The sequence below is a fragment of the Phasianus colchicus genome, chromosome 5, assembly GCF_987193195.1.
Source record: "Phasianus colchicus chromosome 5, bPhaCol1.hap1.1, whole genome shotgun sequence".
NCBI classification, from domain to species: Eukaryota; Metazoa; Chordata; class Aves; order Galliformes; family Phasianidae; genus Phasianus; species Phasianus colchicus.
In genome coordinates, this window is record NC_143440.1 from 35,558,815 (window position 1) to 35,579,714 (window position 20,900).

The following is a 20,900-nucleotide window of genomic DNA, read 5'->3' on the forward strand; positions in this document are numbered from 1 at the left end:
AGGGACCTGGGGGTGTTGGCTGATGCTCAGCTGAACATGAGCCCACAGTGTGCCCAGGTGGCCAAGAAGGCCAACAGCATCCTGGCCTGCATTAGAAATAGTGTGACCAGCAGCAGCAGGGAGGTGATCATCCCTCTGTACTCAGCACTGGTGAGGCCGCACCTCAAGTACTGCGTTCAATTCTGGGCCCCTCACTACAAGAATGACATTGAGTGTCTGGAACATGTCCAGAGAAGGGCAATGAAACGGTGAGGGATCTGGAGCACAAGTCCTATGAGGAGTGGCTGAGGGAGCTGGAATTGTTTAGTCTGGAGAAGAGGAGGCTCAGGGGAGACCTCACTGCACTCTAGAATTTCCTGAAGAGAGGTTGTGATGAGGAGAGGTTTGGCCTCTTCTCCCAGGCAACAAACAGGACCAGAGGAAATGGCCACAAGTTGTACCAGAGGAGGTTTAGGTTAGACATGAGGAAAAACTTTTTCTCTCAGAGAGTAGTCAGGCACTGGAATGGCCTGCCAAGGGAGGTGGAGGAGTCACCATCCCTGGCAGTGTTCAAGAGGAGTCTGGATGAGGAGCTATGAGATATGGGTTGTGATAGCAATGGTAATGGGAGGATGGTTGGACTAGATGAGCTTGTAGGACCTTTCCATCCTTGTGATTCTATGATTCTATGAGATAAACTTCAGTTGTTCTCTTAACAACTGTACTTGGGAGAGGAAGCAACAATAAATGCAAAAGTAAGTTTTGAAAAGTAGTAAATTAACAATGAGATCAGCAATGAAAGTTTCCTGATCAGCCAAATATTTTTTACAATGCTTATGGATTAAAAACAATACAATGAATATTTTCAAAACTTTGGAATTTAAAGTCACACTACATGACCTATTTGTCTGCTTCAATAACAGAACTCACATCACACTCTACTTTAGTAGAAGATGATGGCTATTCTCTTTTAAAATTGCTTGCCTAGAACATCTTCCACCCACATGAAAGAAGAGAAGCGGTAAATTATGAGACAAACCAACAATTTATTGGAAACTGTCATTTGAGGAGTCTCCAGGTGAATCAGAATTTGCTAACAATGATTGAAAGTGAGCTACAAGACAATGTGGGCATGTATGCTAAATTGACAAGGACAGATAGCAAACAGACAAAACTTTAGTCAAGATTTAAAAAAACAAAGTAACCATTAAAAAAAAAAAAGCAGCCTTTCTTCACTGGACACCAAGTAGTCCACTTAATTGCTGCACAAGATAAAGCTTTTATTCCAATTGCTTTTCTGTAGCCTAGTGTCTCAGTATCAATACCGCAAGAAATCTCCTTTTTGAATCTATGATTTATTCATGCCTTTTTCTTCACATGAGCCCTCTTTCATTCTCCTCACCACTGTTTTCCTGCCAATCAGGATTCTTAACGTTGCCTCTTCTCTCTTTCTCCTCCAGCTACTTTTCTACCTTCTTACTCTTGATCTCCTCCATCTCTGTCTCTGTCACTTCTGCCTTGCTGCCAATGGACTCCAGCATCCCTCCTTGCTATGCTGACATAATTTCACTTACTCCAAAGCAACTGTCTTGCAGCCAAAGCAAGAAAAATTAGTAGAGTTCTGTGCCATACTAAACTCACCTATAAGGTTAATAATACATTTCACTGTTGAAGAACAGTACTATAGCAGTAATTTACTTTGCAGGACTAAAACTCCTTAAGCTGAGCTTATTCTCAAGACAGTACAAGAGGTCAACTGAAATCTCATCAGGAAACAAAGAACAATATAGCACTGGAAAAGACAACAGACTCCTTATAAAAATCTGTTTTCGGACAACAGACTCCTTATAAAAATCTGTTTTCGGGAAACATCATTTGAAAAGGATTGTCAGAAGCACAATTAGCAACTCAAACAAAAGGGGAATAACCAATTCTGATCTGCTTTGTATACTGTATAATTAATAATGCACAATGATGTTTCCCTATCTCTACCTCTATTTTATTATTATTATTTCTTTTTCCTACAGTGGAGGACAAGTACCAGAAAAAAAATGATTCCTAATATTTCTTTATCTTAAGGTTTGGTTTTGTGTCCTGCAAAAATATTTCATGTTCCTCTGTTCTTTTGGCCATCTTCAGGCATTTAATTACAAATATTTCATATGATTTTAAGTAACTACATTCAGTTCAACTCTTTAAGAAATTTGCTCAGTCACTGTATTTTGTACTTGGAGCTGTATTCATCTGCTTTGTTGCTCTTCACAGTAGTACTATCACCACCTTCTTGTTTTTTAAACACCTGCCCACTCCTACTTTGTCATCCATTGCTGCTATTCTTTGGCCTGATTTTCAATTGCCTGGTTAGAAATCACCAACTGTCTTCTATCATTTAGGTTCCTGCAGCCCATATACAATATTCAATGCCAATATGTTCTTTCTTTCACTGTGACAGTGAACTCAGATTTATCATGCCAGGCAAATGCTTCTTCTTTTACTAACTTTAAAATAAGCAACGTACTAAAAGCTTTCTTAAGCTCTTTTCTAACAGGTAGTGTTTGAGCTGCTTCCGTATAACGACATGCACTGCAAGCTGGTTTTGTCTTCTCATACTCAAAAACCATAAAGCAAAAACTGTCCTCAGTTTCTTCCGTTACCTTAAAGCATTCTGTGGTCATTTATAACTTTAAATGGTAACACATCCATACAGATTTAACATGTCTACATTTCTAAATAAGTTAATTCAGCTTAGCTTTCAGATCACTCAGTGCATTTTTTTCCAGTGCATCCAGTAAACTTTGGTAAGCCAAATTTTATTCTAACGTATACAATCCTTACTGATTCCTATCAACCACCATATTACCATTGTGTTGAATGCTTCAAAAGTAACATGATTTAAACATGTTTAATGTGATTGTTTTTATGCTGTACTTATATGAATTGCAACAAGAAAATTTTAGGATGAAAAATATATTTTAAGCTATCAAACTCTGAAAGGTAATTCATGTTATGAAGTACTGACCTGACTTTATTCACAACCTGTAGCTGAACTTACCCAAAACTTGCCAGGGAGAACACGAAGAGATATATAAAAAGCTACACAAATCCTTAACTATTCATAATTCTGCCTCGAAGGCAGCATATATTAAATGGCTAAGATATAATTCTAGAAGGAAGGAAATAATTTGAATTTGCTTTCAGTTTTCAAAGGAATTCAGTTACTCTTTTAGTACTCAGTCTGAAAAGTTCAGAGATTTCTGGAGGAAAAAAAAGTTACTTTTTACATATGGCACACCCATAAATAATTATTCTAATCAAGGAGCCTTTCAAAGTCTGCATTTTAAGGCACAGAGCTTGTTTGGACAACAGGCAGAAATGAGGGAGCATGCCCTCCTCTACATTCACATCTTATCAGGTATCATCACACTTGTCTCTGTTACCAGATTTGAAGTCTGAAGTTCAATGAAAAATACTTACAGTTTCGTAGGCAAATAACTTGGTGAATCATCTTTACTCCGAATGAGTTCATTGCATTTTTCAATTGTTTGATAAACAGAAAAAGTGTCTCCAGTGCTATAAAGTACAGCTAAATTCTTGGCAACAAGCCGCCTGGTAGGAGGTCCTGGTGAATTGTTTAATAAAGAGGTCAACTGTTCAACCAGCTTCTTCTGGTTTTCTTTTATATCAGTCTGGAAATAAAACCAGTAGTAGTTAAATTTAAATGTCTGTCCTGTTCCCCTCCCTGTGCCCCCATCCCCTCCCCCCTCCCCTTATTTAAGGATTAGCAGCTGAGGGAGTAGCACCTCTCTGGATAGAAATTACACTCCTCTTGAGTTGTCACTATTTTTTGGAAGGGGTAAGCCAAGTTTCCTTCTTTGTTACCTGATATTGTTCCATAGTATCCTATCAGAAGGCACAGCTGTTGCCTTCTTGTCCCATACAGTACCTGTGACCATGTGCTCCACGCTACCCCCCCTCCCCCTCCCAAATTCTTCCCATGCTCCCTCTTTTGACCTGGACTCGCATAGAAGGCCTTGCACAGGAAGACAATGAGTAACAGCATTGATAACACTGTTGTTAAGACAGATTAACCACCACAGATCTGTCCCAAAAAGGGGGACTGAAAGAACTGGTAGCAGACACACAAAAGGTTCAACAGCTGACACTGTATATGCTTGAAAAAAAAAAAAAAAAAAAAGACTGAGTCAATTATTTTAACCCATAAATAGCGAGCAACCCAAGAACTCCTTTTGCTCTTCTGCATGGCATCTGACTGCACAACAAGATCTCTGCTTGACTAAGGATATATCTTAAGATTACATTTGCACAGAGATCTTTTACACCTTGACATCAAGACACCTCGCTGATACAGATCCTCAATAAGTGACTAATAGTTTGTTTTAAGCTTTCTTAACTTCACTAAGATTCAATCTTAGGTTGACTGTGTACAAATAACCCCTCAGATGTAAATAATTGACCAAGTCTGGGGGCTAGGAGAAGATTCAGCCATGCCAGGGCTCCTTACCTCTATGGTGCAAGTGGGTCCACTCTGAACCTCATGACTTAATGGGAGGGTTTCCTATGTATGTTTACCATACCCACTATGCAGTAGCAAATTAAGTATATCCTACCATCTCAAATCTTGTTAATGCACTGCCTTATTTGCAATTAAGCTTTGTTAAGTCAGTTTTATATCAATAAATATACATTTCTGCTTCTTTTTTATGAATGTAGTATTGTAGTTTCCATCTGCAACAGTAAGTGAAAGACAAGAAAAGGAAATGGAATAAAACTTTTTTTAAAGAAAACAAAAAAACCCCAAACAACATGCTTTTCTTCAAATAACATTATACTTACCCTGCTAGTAACTGGTAAAAGCTTTTCCAAAAACTGTAACCATTCAAAAATGAACTCTGCTTTTTGATGTTCATCAAGCTGGTTATACTCTTCTTCATTGAGTAGTAAACTGTGAGCTAACTCCATTCCTTGAAATTTTCCTTTTATTTCTCCTCATCAAACACCAAAGAATTGAAAGAAAAAAACAACCAAACTGCCAGAATTATGTTAATTAATCAGGGTGGTTTTTTTTTTTTCCATTAATATTTGATGACCGAGTCAGAAGTTTGAACACCTAAACAGGAAAAAAGAAAGGTTACAAGAGAATCAGGAATCGTTATTACATCCAATATTTCAAAATACTTTTTAAAAGAATACTTAAAATTTTCAAAAACACCATAGTCATTTAGTTTAGGTGGTATTAGTAATATTTAATGTTTTTGGAAATGAGGTAAATACGATATTGATATAATGTGCCAAGTAAATGTAGTTTAGAATACATCAGAGTTCTCACTGAACTATTTTAATTCGTGTTTCACACAAAGTGAGCTTTTCTAGTACCTGACCAAGCATATGCCTGAAAACAACGATCAACCATCCTCAAACAGGATGGATTTTGTAATCTAAAATTAAGTACAAGATGGAAGTAACCTAAACCTATGAATTCACATTGATTATATCCACAGACTTAAACGTTAACATCTTCTTCCAAACACTTGATCTAGTCTCAGTGCCAAGCGAGGCACAAAGAAAAACCAATGATGTCTCTTTCTTTTTTTCTTAAGAAACTGAAAAAAAAGGTTTCAAGAACAAACTCAGTTGAAGTTGTTTAATTTTACTTATTTCAGACTATTATACGAAATCCCATATTGTAGATAGCCATAGCTAGAAGCAAGTTAAGACAAAAAAAATGCATCTAATTACACCCTTTTCCCCCTATTTAAATGCAGTGTCAAACAACAGAATATAGTATTCTGTAGGCTTTGCAAACAAAGATAATCAAGGAGATTCTGGTAAAATGTCAGCCATACTGTTAACTCCCAAACAAATTATCCTTTCCAGAGTTCACTGAGCTGCTGAGCATGCGTTTTTTCCTATGTGCTAACAATATTATAGTGTAAAATGATCTAACAGTCGAGTGGGCAATACAAAACAATTCTAAATAATTCAGCACTCAGGCTGTCATCAAATGCACAGTAAAAGGTTACCTTCACTACATTCTAAATATCTCAATATAAAATTTGCTCACAAAGGAACTTACTGTAATGAACTGACATTTTAAATTTACCTGAAATACCAGGCTGCTTGACAGGACATCACAGTATAAAATGATAAGTAGAGATAAATATACATACATGTTTAAACTGCCCAGGTAAGCAGATGTTCACAATTTACTACTTATACTCCTCAGAGTATGAACACTCTGAGAACTTAACTCTAGTGTTACCTTTTTTTTGTGTGACATACAAAATCTGAAGTTTTATGTATTTCATTGAATATTTGAGTACAGTTTCATCACTGCTCAGCACTGAAGTTACAAGGTGTCTGGTGTCTCTAAAACACCTATGGGCCACAGTAATCATTTCAACGCACATACAGAGAAGAAGTTGGATAACATTTTCCCTTCAACTGAATAGATAACAGATCACTGTCAGATACTGGACCTTAACTTACCTTGCAGATGATGTCTTCTCATTGTAAAACCCCTTTCCACTCTAGGTTCTTGGATAAAAGATGTCAAGAACTCTACTTCCTAGAAAAAGAGTTAACAAAGATCAATTTCAAAAAAGCACACTAAATAAAAATGCCTGTTCTACACAAAATAACAATTTCAATGTCTAAAAAAAGCACAGGTGCAAAATATTTGTTACTTTAAGCTGGAATTATTATGACAACATTCATATCTGTACCAGTAACCAGCAGAGATGGCAAAGGTGATTCATCTGTTCTGAAAAAGCCACACACAATACTATAGATACAAGACATGAACATAATTAATCCATCCTAAGTTCCAGAAATAATTTTAATACAGATATCAGTGAACAAAAACATTTCTTAAACCTCTCACTTTAACTAAGTCTATCAGGATATGAAATACAGTTTGCATACTATTTTAAATACAACCACTTTTCAATCAGTCTTTAGGAGACTCGAATTGAAAATAGATTAAAGGTACATATGCATTTCAAAGTAATCTAAACTTCTTTCAGTGGTGGTTAGGAAGCAGCTGGTGCTGCACTTAGTTCCCTGCAGTAAAAGCAAAAATTCAAATGATCACTAACATTTTCATTGCTTTTTTTCTTTCTCTATACAGAAAGAAAATTCACAGTTTAACTTCATTAGATACCGCAAAGCAAAGTCGACGGTTAGACAAGAAGACAAAATAGCTGTTATTATGCAGGATTGCTCAGAGCTGTCCTAACCAAACATCCAGGATGTCCTGGCCAGTGCATAAACTTCAAAGCTGTACCATAAAGAGGCCAGCCAGCAGATTGAAGGGCCTGGGACTTGTTACATCACACCCGGGCTAGTGCCTCCAGCCTGGGGCTCCCCACAAGAAAGTCAGTGGGCTGGAGCCATGGTATTCACCAGCCAGACATGTTTAGCTTGGTAAAGAGAAGTGTCAAGAGAACCCAACAGCAGCCTTCACAAGAGAAGGTTACCAAAAAGATGGCAGATTCTTTGCCTATTGAGGTCTGTGGGCTGGAACAATACAAGAAATAAATAGTACAAATTGAAACAAGGAAGGTTCCAACTGGGTAGAAAAAAAAGGTTTTCTCTCTAAGGATTATCAACCACATGTGCTGAGAGGTTGTAGAATCTTTGCTCTCAGACTAAGACTAGACTTAATAAAGTCCTAAGCAACCCACCCTGAGTTCACCATTCTTGGAGCAAAAGGTCACACAAAAAAGAGCTCCCAAGGTGCTTATCAACCTGGATAAGTCCAGGCTCTGTCAACTGTGCTGCTCACAACTCCACTGCCAACTTATTGGCACTTTCTTTTAATACTAGTCAAAGCTTATTCCGGATTTTTTTTTGTTAGTATTTGTGTAAATAATTAACAAAGAAAAATACCGTAGTGTAGTTGCTGATCTTTGTAATGAATGCTGGCTAAGATAGCTAGGAACGCTAGCATTTCTGAAAGAAAGACTGCATCACTTCTGAATTACAGAAGTTGATTGTTAATTATGGAAAATTTAGTTTTTCAGAAACAGAACAGCGTAGCAAACACTCGCAGACCTGATCCTCCCAGTGCTGACCAACATAAAACCTTTGGTTCCACAAAACTATGCATAAAACACTACATTCCCTACCCTCTTCAAAAATACATGTCCCCAAACCCACACTCATAACCTGCACACCAGATTCAGAAGTAATAACAAGAAAAGAGCACAGGCATACAACCTTCTGAGAAGAAAGATGAGAATGCAGGGATTCAACATTTACTACTACACATTGATTTTGTTGGCACACTGGAGAACAATGCAGAAGGCATGGTACATATAGGGCCACGCAAAACAGAATACAAGCACAGAATATGGAGAAGAGCTGGGATTAATTAATATTAAATATATCCTTGTTATGCATACAAGATGTTACTAGGCAATTTCTATGCAGAGAAAGAAACATCAAATCTAAACATTTGCAGCCGACACAGGTGCAACTCCGCTTTAATTAGAGGCAATGCATTGCCACGTGGTGGACCACTCCAACACAATAGAGTATTACACCAGCCAGTGCTCGTAGTATTGTCTGGAACATCCTCTCACACCAGTGAATCAAAGCAAGTACAATCTAAGAATGCAAAGCAACACTGACATTTAGATGAAACTCATGTTCTAAAATGTTGAGCTATTTGATAGCTCCCTGATGCTCTTCTTTCCCTCTAGCGCTTTTATTTTGATACTTCTTGATCTGAAACACTTTTTGATCAAAAACACATTTTTCTATGTGGAAAAATAGAACTGAAATTTCATTGAATGAAACACGTACCAACAGAATAAGACAATCTTGAGCTATCAGCAAACAACACTTGAATGAGGATACACACATAAGTCCTTTACATCTACAGCAGTGAAGAAAAGAAAGGGCTGTATAACTCATCTTCGTAATTATATTTTTCTCATTTCAAAAGTGTTACAGTAATTATGCCTTAAATCGGATATAAAACAAAGATCATTAACCTCTGCATTCACTCTTCTTCCAAACATTAGTCCAGCAGAGAAGAAAGAGTTCTTCGAAGAAATGACCACTGTTGATTATTACCAGTAATGCGTAAAAATAAATAATGCATAGTAGTAAAAGAAAATAAAAAGTAACAATTACCAATATTTTCATAACAGCTGCCACTGGGCTGACTATACAGTCAATGTCATTTTCATCATACCACTGAGAAACAGAACTGAAGCACAGCCATTAGCTTCAAGTTGTCCTTTCTTGCGATGCAAGTACTATTTTAACTGACTTCATGTATCTTTTTTTTCCACCTCATAAAGCAGGCTTTGTTGTCACCTATCTCACAAGTAAACTGGTATGTTTAAGAGAGAGTCTTCCAGCCTGACACATTTCGTTACAGTCATTAGCAGTTCAGATCAATTTTATTCCTGCAGCGCTGTTTTAAAAGTTTAATGGGATGATCATTACCCATGCATTTGAGCCAAGCACATGACAAGACAATCAATGCCTAGGCTTATTTTAACTACTTTCACATACCTGCTTAGAATGTCTTCAAAACAAACAGAATTTTACCTGGCTCTGGAAACTTAGGAGGATGTTTATTTTTTAAGGTGGGTTTTGGCCCAGACAGCAAACACTTGCCCAACTCAGCCATTTTTTGTGAAAAACAGCCCATAGTAAAAGTCCAGTAGTTAAAGTGTATCTTTTATGCTAGGAGGCAAACATAAGCAGGAATAGAAATCTCAAGAAAGCAAAAAAAAAGTGCAGGAAAAACCTTATAATAACTTCAAATAGGGGATCTGGTGGAGTTATCTTTAGCTATAACTTAGCTAGGAGTTACTGTACATACATAAATAATCTAATCTAAATAAACAGCAGTGATACAATTGTAATAGCTTGATAAGAAATAAACTCTGATTATTTCAGGTCCAGAAACTAAAATGTCAGCTCAAATAAGCTTGGACCTCAAGCACTCAACATACTACAGAGGTGGAAATATTCGAGTCCTACATAAAGATGCTTATTATTACTCAAAAGACAAAGCAGTCTTTGTTTACTCAGTTACTTCTACAAAACGTTACCAACAAACATACTGAAAAAGTCTGCCTCACAGAGAATGAAAAGCTAAATCAGCTTCAACATAAATACCTTAGTACCCCAACGTGCTTTACGTGGCATCATCCACTGCCTTAAGCCAACTTTAGTCTTTTCTCTACACACAGAAGCCAGGTACCGGCTGTGCCCTGGCATACATTTACCCCTCCCTGCACATCTTATGTACAGCAGTGCTAATCATTCTTGTCCTCTCATTCAGCAGAAGTTGGGAATTTCACGTACCCTTTCACTGCTTACTTTCATACAATTTCAAAGAAAACATACAAATAATGTTCATCTCTATAATGTATGAATTAGCCTTTGGAGAGGAAAACAGTTAAGTGATATGAAACGAGAGTCTCATCTATAAATGTATACAAACACGTGCTTGAATTAACCAGTCATAAATCAATGTGGACAAAACTACTCCTTGGTATCAAATAGATTTGATAGCTTTCCATCCAAAACGAGTAACCTGCCATAAGTATACAGCATTCTTGCATTCTTTGCAAGATGTTTTGCAATGTTAGGTTATATTGGTCAACAGCAGGAAATCTGAAACCAAGCTTACAGAAGATGTGACTAAATTTGATGTCAAAAAGCAATTTACAAGGAAAGGCCACAAGACATAAAATTAGCACAACTCAGAGCACACAGAAAACCAGGTCATAGAGGAGGAGATTCAAGATTCTAAGACTTTTCTATCTAGCAGAACTGTAAATATTAATATCTGTTTTTAAGTGTACTACCATGCATGTGGAAAACATGCACCAGAGATTACATCTCACAGCTGAGTACTTGTATGCTATCACACCTATTCCGTGTTATGAAGAGACTCAATTCCAGTCACAAATGAAGTTATCTTCCTGCTTCAATAAAAATATGTATGCATTTGCATCACATGCTTATCGAAAATGACAAAAAGCAATGAAGAATCTTAACAATGAGTTGGACTAACAACATGAAAAATAACAGATCATTAAACAACCATCCTTTGCTCTAATTACTGATGAAAATTTCAGGCTGGGACAACATGACTGGAGGTTTTACTTTTGTATGTAATTATTCAGCTTAGAAACATGATTCTGAAATCAGAGATGTTGAAACAAGATGTCTCTCTTTCAGGCTCAGTGGTTAACCGTGTTCTGGAAGAAGCATTTTGCCCCAGGAAAATGATGTCTCTCTTCTATCAATGAATATTTGGCAGCATTTACACAAGTACTTACTAAAGTCATCATTCAAGTGCATCTTCCTATATTGCAGATTCCAAATAAGTTTTGTCATTTCCACATTACATTTGATATTCTGCTAGTGAACAAATATCACTTCCATTCATGTTGCAAAACAAAAAGGTCTTGTTTTGACGTCTTGTGAACAAAAATGCTCATACAAAATACACGTTTACTGCCAGAGGAGCCGTTCAAAAGTACTGGTTTTCTAGCCAAACTTAGCAAAATGCTTGCCTAATGTTCTTGATTTCCAAATTTCAGAGAAGCCACCCGCTATCCGAAAAAGCAATAAAGTTTAAATGCAATAAAAACCTAAACAAAATCTAGCATAATCCTAGGGGCATGCTGTTCTAAAAAATATTCACACAAAGAATGTGACCACCCACAACCTTCATACATAACAGTGGCATTGATAAGAATTACAACACAGTATACATTTGCTGAAGTGTGAAATAAGTGACAAGGCAATGTCTTCTGGGAATGCTGAATAATTTCTGTGATGTTTTGAGGACAATGCTTGATGTGACTAGAGTAAAAATATGCCCCGAAAAATGTGTTTGGAAATATAATCACTGCTTCAGTAATGCAAAGTATTTGAGACATTTCTGAAAACACAGGTACTGGAAAACATTCACTTGCCATGTTAAAAAGTACTTATAATTTACTTCCATGCTTATTATAATCACTTTACTCTCCATCTCCACTTAACATGAACTGTTCCAGGAAACAAAGAGCTACATTCAGTTATTGAGAAACGTAAACCAGCCACTTCCTGAGCCCCACTGCCAGTGCTACCAGCCCACTCATCCCCAGCACCCACAACTAGTGTAGCTCATTTCTGAAACATCAAAAGAGAAATTAAGCTCCACTACAAGGACCTGAGAACATTACTTTATTAACATGCAACCTTACAAACTGCAAGGGCTTATCTGCAGGTTTGAAAACTGATGGTATAGCAAGGCAAGTGCATAAACACCAGAAAAGTATAAACACTGACCTAAATCCTAAATATAATTTCAAAACATCTGAGCATCGCTTTATTCTTGACAATGCTGCAGATGATACTGTTTACCTAATACAGCCAAGACACATCAAACTGAATGTGCCAATGTGTTTTTCTGTCACAACAAGGGAAGTTGGGTGAAATTGAATTCTTTGTTAAAACATTAAACTGAATTTTAACAGGTGAAGGTTGATTTCAGCTACCCATTTCCCCTTAAAAATGTAGTTTTGCTGAACATGCCCTGAAATCCTAGAAAAAGCGTATTTGTTTCCCCCCAAAATCACAATGAATACAGCAGTAGTGGGTTATTTATCATTACAACCAGCTTTCAACTACACTAAAGCGCACCAGCACAAAAATTTAGCAGCAGAAGCCCTCACAGTTGCAGACTCTGCTGGAATCTTGTTTGGCAGATCGAGCCCACTCTCAGGGCATAAATTAGACAGAGATTACTGCAGTGCTTCATTCTCCAGGTATTTTAAATGTGTCTTCCTCAAAGAATACTCCAAAACAGCTCAGAAAAAAGGAAGCGTAACTGTACAGAGATTTCATACACTTTTGCTTGCAGTACAAATATCCTTCACGCCTTTTTAAAGTTCTGCTCCCTTACAAACCAAATAGAACAAAAATCCCACACTCTGAAAACACTCCTGCAAGGCATTGCTAACCAGCCACTCCTCTCCATCAGCATGTTCTGCTTTTTAAAAGATGATCATCCTGCACTGGCTAACAAAGTTTCTGGCACGTTCAATACAATGCAATGTAGGCAGTAACTCAGGTGTTTCACCAGCAGTGAACCCAATTCTGTGTTCAAGATCACGTTTTCTATTTATCACAAGACTTAATGTAATGTTAAACTGGCCTCCTCTCCTCCTTTTCATCGTATCAAAACCATTAGGAAAAGGGGCAAAAAGAAAAAAGCACCAAACATCCTTCAGTACACAGCCAGAAGTAATTTATCCCCTGTGTCACAGCTGTTACTTCATACATGAGTTGAGTACATTACATACCGTGTGGGAACATACCATACAGCAAAATGCCAAGACATACAATGCAGCCTGATTGAGTATTTATTTTAATCTTATTTGCCAGAAAAGTTGAATGGAAGTCACAGCAACAGCTACACACATTTACTTCTATAAAAATTAGCTCAAACTTAAATAGACATTACAAACAGTGAACCAAAACTTCCAAAAAATATTTAAGTATAGAAGCCCAAAGCTGAACTCATTTTTACATGCCTTTCTTCTGCCCCATTACTCTCTCTCTGTACCTCAATAACCTTTACCTGCATTTTAACCTAGGATACCAGCAGTCTCTCCTCCCCTCATTCCAAAACACCAGCACTCATGCACCTCTTTAGATTTCATTTCCCTGTGCGGAGCCTTATGCACTATGCTGAGCACTGCTGCCCTATCTGGGTAGCCAGGAGTTCAAAACATAAATGTCAGCCACCATATTTGCGCACACCGGAGCCCCCAGTACCACCACTCTCTCCCCAGAATACTGTCAGATAAAAAGATCCGTTAAAAATGAAATTAGCCCATCAGACCACGCACAGTCCGTGCAAGGGAATGCCAAACGGGTCCCTGCAGTCTCCAGATCTCTACGGACCCGCACCAGAAACATCACCAGCCTTACCCTTCAACTTCGGCCCTGACACTCGGACAGCGAGGAGGCACTGCCTTCCTGCTGCTCCTGCCGCCTCCGAGGAGCGCACCTCTTCCCTCCCCGCTCTGCCGGCCGGCTCCCCGAGGAGGCCCCGCCCGGGCTCGAGCTCCGTTCGGCGCCCCGCGCTCTGCGCCCGTCGTGCGGGCAGCCCCGGCGCCGCCTGACGGAACTCCCCGGGCCGCTGACACGGAGCCCGGAAGCCACCCGGTCACCGCGGGGATCGGTTTTCGAATCCGCTCGACCGTCTCGCTGGCCAACGCAGACGGCCGCGCGGCGATAGAGCGCTTTCCGCGCGCGGACCCCCGGCAGCCCCTCAGCTCTCGGCTCCCTTCGGCGTTTCCGCCCGCCGAGCCCCGTCCCCTCGCCCAACCTCCTTCGGCCCCTGGCGGCGGCTCCGAGCAGCTCTCCGGGCGTCTTCTCCCGCCCTGCGGGGACCGCCGTTTAGAGTAACCCGGCAGCTGCGCCCGCACCGCAGGCGGCTGCCGAGGCCCCCCGCGCTCCTTCCTCACTCCCAGGCGGAAGGAGAGAGCGCGCGCAAAGCCCCACGCCCCTCTTCCTTCCCCACGGGCAGGGTCGCAGAAGGCTGCCTCTGCCCCCCCCGCGCCGAGACACGGAGAGACACGGAGCAGGGAGACGCACCGCGCTACCAGAGCCCCGCCCTGCGCCCGCCCGGCCGGGTAGGACCACCGCCCCCCTCCCGCGGTACCTGGCGGCGAGGGCCGGCCGCGAGCCTCCCGCGCCGCTCTGCGGGGCGCTGCGGGGCTCGGCTCCGCCCTCCCTCGTCCGGCGCGGGGGGGGGGGGGGGGGGGCGGCGGGGGCCTGCACCCGAGCCGCCGCCGCCCGCCGGCGCGGGAGGGAGTTGCCGCTGCTCAGGGTTGTGCAATCGGGGCCGGAGACATCGAGCGCCCGCTGCGGCCGGCCCGAGCCTCGGCGGGATGGGACGGGAGCCGCTAGAAGAAATCCCTGAGGTGAAGCGGGCACAGCCGGGGGGCGCTGCCGACGGGGTGAACCTGGCGGTGCCGGGAGCCGGGCTTTCCCTGGGGCGGAGAGCTGCAGCCGGCCTGGTGCCAGGGGAGCCAGCCGGCCGCCGGTTTGCTGAGGAGCGGCCTCCCCCATTGGCAGCTGTCATCACCGCGTTCACTGGTTATGTGAGAATTTCTGCCGAAGGAACGTTCTGTTCTGCATTCTGTCTTCAGAGCTGAGGGTCTGACGTACTAAAAGGAAAAGGTGTATCTCAGCCATTTTTTAGTTTTAAACGAGTCTTATTCCGGCATTGTAACTGATGCTCTACCGTGTCAGGGGATATATATATGTATAATCGCAGTCTGCCAGCCAACTAGGAGAGGAAACTAGCAAGCAGGCGTGAGGTCTGGTTTCTGCTGGCAGCATTTAGTTTGGTGGTATTAAGGTGTTCTGGTTTTAATACTGCTACTTCAGCTACTGCTGTACTAAGCTGATGAAGAAAATAACGCCTTCTGGAATTAAAGGCTGATTTTGACTGGATAACAGATATTAAAGACAATCTTTGGTCTTAGCATTCCCACAGAGGAACATTGGTTAGGTCCATGGGGCAGGGAGCAAAGATTCCTCTCCACAAGCTGGGTTCTTTGAAGTAGTGCAAACCATTGTGGGGAGGGAATAATGCCTGACATATGTAAGCGTAGGAGTCAAAATCATCCCCAGCCCTTACATAGGCTTGTAAGTTTCATCCTCAAATATGAAGGCTGCTCCCATTTTATTATGTTGGTGGTGTTTATTATGCTGGTGGTATGGCAGTAAAGGCTAAAGCTTCCCTACCAATATGCTATTGGATTTTATTGTCATGCGACAGAAGGCAGCACAGAGGCACTCTGACAAAAGGTGTCTGACGTAGAAGCATGGATGTGGAACTGAATTCCCTTGTGCAGAAAAAAATGGCACACACTGACTTTCATTGACATTTGCTAAACGTTTTTGGAGACGAAACAGTGGATGTGAGCACAGTGGGAGTAGTGCATTTCAGCAGTGGTGACAACTCCACTGGCACAGATTTTTAGCAAGGCAACATGCTGGCTCTTGTTCATGTCTGGCAAAAACGCATAGCTAATGGTAACTGTTGAAAAACAGTGTTTCGTAGCTGAGAATTTGTTCTATCACATTGTTCTCTTTGCAGCTCAATGGAAATAATTAGGAGGCATTACTTTCGGAACAACCTGTGTGTGTGTATATATATATATATATATATGACTAAGGAATATTTAATAAAATCTTCTCAGAGAACTGCCTGACTGTATTCTACAGATTTAAAAGCATCAGGCTGCATTGCCATATATGGACATCGGTTTCATTTTTACTGAATTGACTATTGTACACAAACATGAACACTGAGTGACCTTTTACCAGAAAGTTCTGCCAGTATACATGGTAACGAAGAATAATATATAAATGTCTCACATCTGAAACTGTTTCCATAGTGTATTTCACAGAAATCAACTCTACAAACTCCTGCTGGTGTAAAGGTGTTATTTCCGATACTCCCTGTATCAGAAATAACGTACACCCTCCCTGCTCTCCCCCCCAAAAGAATTATTTGCTCAGTTAACCTCATTTTGACGAGCAAGTGAGTTGCTGCTGAGAGCAGTCTGCCACTGGACTTGTAGAAAGGTCAAGCAAACTATTTGTATTCAAAGGCTGTTGTTGCTGTGTGTTCAGTAATAAACTCCTGTAAAAACAAAAGGTACTTTCTGATGTTCTTGGGGTAGCAGAAAGATCTGGAAATATATGTGAAGGGTCAATTATATTTAGGTAATAAACAATAGAAATACTTAGAATAGTTTTTAGAAAATTATTCCTGTTATTACTATTATTATTGACTCTGTTGTGGTGACAGGCAGAGGACCCGCTCGCTATTCAGTTATTTCATAATACTAAGCATTACGTAAGCATAGGGCAAGACAAAGCACCTCTCAGAGAGAAATACAGTGTTGCACACTTTTTTCTAAGAGTCATTCCTTTTAGACCCCAATATACATGATGTCAGCTCTAAGTAATGGTGTTTTAATGCCAAACTGACACAAGTCCATGGGAGTAATGAGGAACAGTGGTGTGAGGTGCTACTTTCATCTTTGAGTACATGAGCTTTCAGACTGCTTTGTGCCAGCAGTGCTTTATGAGGATAAGAATCTATGTTTATTGGTTTTATAGCTAACCTTGATTATTTAATACGATTTTCCCCTCCTAAATTGGTCAACAAGAGTGTTAACCATGCATTGATTCAAATTACCATCTACTTCAGCAGTAATACATGCCATTTTTATCTTCACTCTTTTCAATTTGAAATAGTTATGCATTTATAGTTTTCTGTTTTGAAACAGACAAAAATAGGATAATGAGATGTATTCACCGTGTATTGAATCAGTCCCCCATCTCTCCATTAGACCTGACTGAGTTTCAACAAAAAATATTTAATAAAATAAGCAAATAATTGGCAAATAATTGCAACACATAAAGCTACTGATCAGTCTTCTCATTAGTTAGTCTATTTTGGTAAAGTGGGTTGAACGATTTAGAGCATGAATTAGTTCTGCCAAACAAATTTCAGTTATGGTATCTCTTCAGTCACATATGCCTCTAAGCAAACCTTTTTGTTTGTTTGTTTCTTGTAGCTTGATGACTCTACAGCAACATAAAAGAATGCATTCCTCTGATTTCAGTGAGATCATGTAAGTGTGTGCAGAATCACAGGACTAGGAGCAAAATCAAATGAAATATCACCAAGCAATTATATAGCAAACAATACCAAATTACACTGTATTTTAAAATCTTTGTAAGGAATGTCTTAGATTAATTTTAAGCTTAGACATTTATTTTTTCTTTATTTTTTGCAATTATATTAAATTACACAATCTAGCTACCTCCTTAAGTACAGAGTCAGACTGTTAAGGTTTGACTCCGCAAACAGTTACACCATCAGCAACAGGCAATTTACAATTGGCTTTAATCTGAATAAAAGTAATCTGCTTCTTAGCAAGATAACATGCTTATTTCTAGAACTGATGTAGCCTTTAGTATCCATGGTTGTTTAGTATTGTTACCTCAGTTGATACAGTAACTGTGCTAGTGCTTTTAATGCCCAAAGTGAAATACTTATTTCTCTCAAGGAAGGGCTTTCTACAGGCAGGTAAAATGCAATACAGTGTAAGTGTCCCAGCTTTTGGAAAGTCTTAGCTATAAATCTTCAGTTTCTCTGTATTTTTGGGGTTTTGGTGGTTGGTCTTTTTTTTCCTTTTTCTTTTTTTTTAAACAGATTGAATATTTAAACTGATACGTGGTTTAATTAATGTTTATATTGTCAACATAATTGATTTTTGTACTAGCATAAAATTCACAAAAATCTTAATTCCAGTCAAGCAATTACAGAGTCCTGGTGTTATTTTTAATCCTAAAATGTAAGTAAAAGTAACTTACAAGGTCTGGAAAGCATTACATAGAGTTACTAAAATAGAAATGTGCGATAGGGAAGAAAAAAATGTCCTGTCCAACCATGACACATAGATTTCAAACAGTTCAACATATGAATAAAAGATCAGTCTTCATTAGTAAAAACGAATAATGTGTATTTTTAAGCACGCTTTAAATACCTTAAGAATCCTGGATAAAATATTGTGACAAGAATTAGCAGCCCATTAATGTATTCTAAATATGGTTTGCCAACTGATTATTAAGGGCTCCCAGAACACTTTAGCTTTTATTGTTAATCCAAACACTATCGTGCAATCTCATTTCTAACTAAGCACATTTAAATAATCTAACCTCTTCACTCACATTTTTAATGCATATTAATGTAATAGGGCATATATTGCATAACTTAAATAATACAATTACAGTGAATAGAAAACAATCTTAAATTCACTGTAACAACACACACGTGTGAGCTAGAACAATGTGAAGGGAAAGTCATTTATCTGCATTTCCATGCTGCATAAGCAATTTCTATTTTTGAAATAGCATAGAGTTATTTGTGCAATACCAGTTTGCTGAGGTACTCAGTGTGCTCTGTGGACAATAGCTCAAAACACATTTATAAGGGAGAAGCTGAGGTACATGGTAAAGAAAGACAAACTTACGTAACTTCAACAATAGGGAAAGACGTAAGTGCATATTGCATTCCCAAACAAAATCAGGAACAGAGGTGGGTTTTTTTGCCTTTAGTAGAAGAGGAGAAAAGCAGTGTTTTTAAACATCTTCTTTGTCTCCATTTTCATTCTGTCTTATACACAGAAAAAGTGGAGCAGAAAATTGCTTTGCCCAAAGCCATACACTGACAGTGGACAGTGCTGATTTAAATAGAAAATGTGCAGCACAGTCATATTATTCAGGCTACTCTGACTGCTGTTTTGTTCTCGTCCACCTATACCATTTACTTTTCAACTGCAGTTGCAAAACTCTTCCAGTAGCAAAATTCTTGCCATTGTATCATACTGTATGGATCCCCAAATTGTGAGTTGCTTTCAAGGAACATAAAGAGATTAAGAAGGAATAGGAGACACATAGCATTGTGTGACATTCTCAAGTCATAGATGCTCATTTACCAAATTATACCAAACAAAGAGATTTTCAAAAACTGTATTTCCAAATGTGGATGAACATCTCCACAGCCATTCTGTTCTCCAGAGCAGAGTTGGTCAATTCAGGGACACATGTTTAAGGCATTCACATAAAATGCTGAAGGCTACTCAAAGAAAAATAAGTCTGTTTATTGTACTTCGGTAAAGACAAGCTTATTGCAGAATAGGTTTCAGAGAGAGTAAGTATAGATGTTCATGAGCTTGCAATTCTGAACTAATATTTTTATGTTGCATAGTGTATGTAACAATAGAGGTGAAGATGTACAGAAAAGGCATGGAAAGGAAGCAGGAATACTGCTGACTCAAAAATGAACTATTGCACCCCTACTCATTAGTTTTATGAGAGCACAGTCCATAGTTCATGCACACTCACCTTCTCCATACTGTGTGCACATTGCAAACCTTCTCCACATAGCAAACAAGGTCATAAAAACCTGTCAGAACTGTTCCTCTGTGATGACAAAATTGTAGGCCACAGTAGAATTGTATAATGATTACTCATTTCATTGTTTAATTCAAGGAAGTGGGGAATATTAAACATTATAGAGAATTGATATTCTCTAAGTATAGTTATTTGAGCTTTTTGAGCTTTTGCCTAGTCATAGAATAAAAACTAAAGCAATGCCATGTCATCTGTTTAAATCATATTCTCATGTCAGGAAGTAGTGAGCATTTGGCTTAAAAATAATTTTAATCAATTTCTCCATCAGTATGGTCCATCACATTATTCAAAAATAGCTTCTTTCAGTAAATGGATCATGAATCAATAGTAGACATAAATAAAGCAGTACAAAGGGCACATCATTCAGCAAGCTGCCAATTGCTGTGGCAGAAGATAGCAGAAATCAGTATCCCAGGAGAGATACAATAAATCAGAAACTGGCAGATAATACACAAAAATGCCACCTTATAACAGAAACTCAAGATTTCTGTCATCTCCTAAGAACTACTGAAATACAGAAACATTTATATACTTTATATAAGACATCAGTTCAAAATGGAATTTGGTCTGAAGTCTGTTATTCACTAAATATTTTCAAGTTCATTCCTCTCAGGGTTTGTGGAGTTCTTGAAATATAGAGAATGAATTGTGAGGCTGCTAAAGATCTTTCTGGAGACAGAAAAAAAGACATTGTTCTGCAGACTTTGTATTTTAGCTCAAAGGATCAATTGAGAGAAACTGCATAACTATAATTCCTATACAGTCAGTGAGAAGTGGTGTTATTCAGCACCTTTTAGGATCTGGCCCACAATAGAAGAAGAAATAAAATCAGTTTTCTCAAGCAGACAAATCATTACAAAATAATA

General features: G+C 39.2%; 1 protein-coding gene across 8 annotated transcripts in view; it reads right to left on the reverse strand.

The window, feature by feature from the left end:
- Positions 1–14,773, reverse strand: part of HEATR5A (HEAT repeat containing 5A) — a 57,436-nt gene extending 42,663 nt beyond the window's left edge. For 3 of the 8 annotated variants that reach the window (XM_031593787.2, XM_090141302.1, XM_090141298.1), the window contains exons 1-4: positions 14,693–14,773; positions 6,487–6,565; positions 4,834–5,107; positions 3,454–3,665 (exon numbers count right to left, since the gene is read on the reverse strand). In XM_031593787.2, the coding sequence (XP_031449647.2) occupies positions 3,454–3,665; positions 4,834–4,959 (338 nt within the window). In that variant the 5' untranslated portion in view covers positions 4,960–5,107; positions 6,487–6,565; positions 14,693–14,773. The other 5 variants (XM_090141304.1, XM_090141299.1, XM_090141301.1 and 2 more) reach the window with 4 other exon arrangements.
- Positions 14,774–20,900: the final 6,127 nt, after the last annotated feature.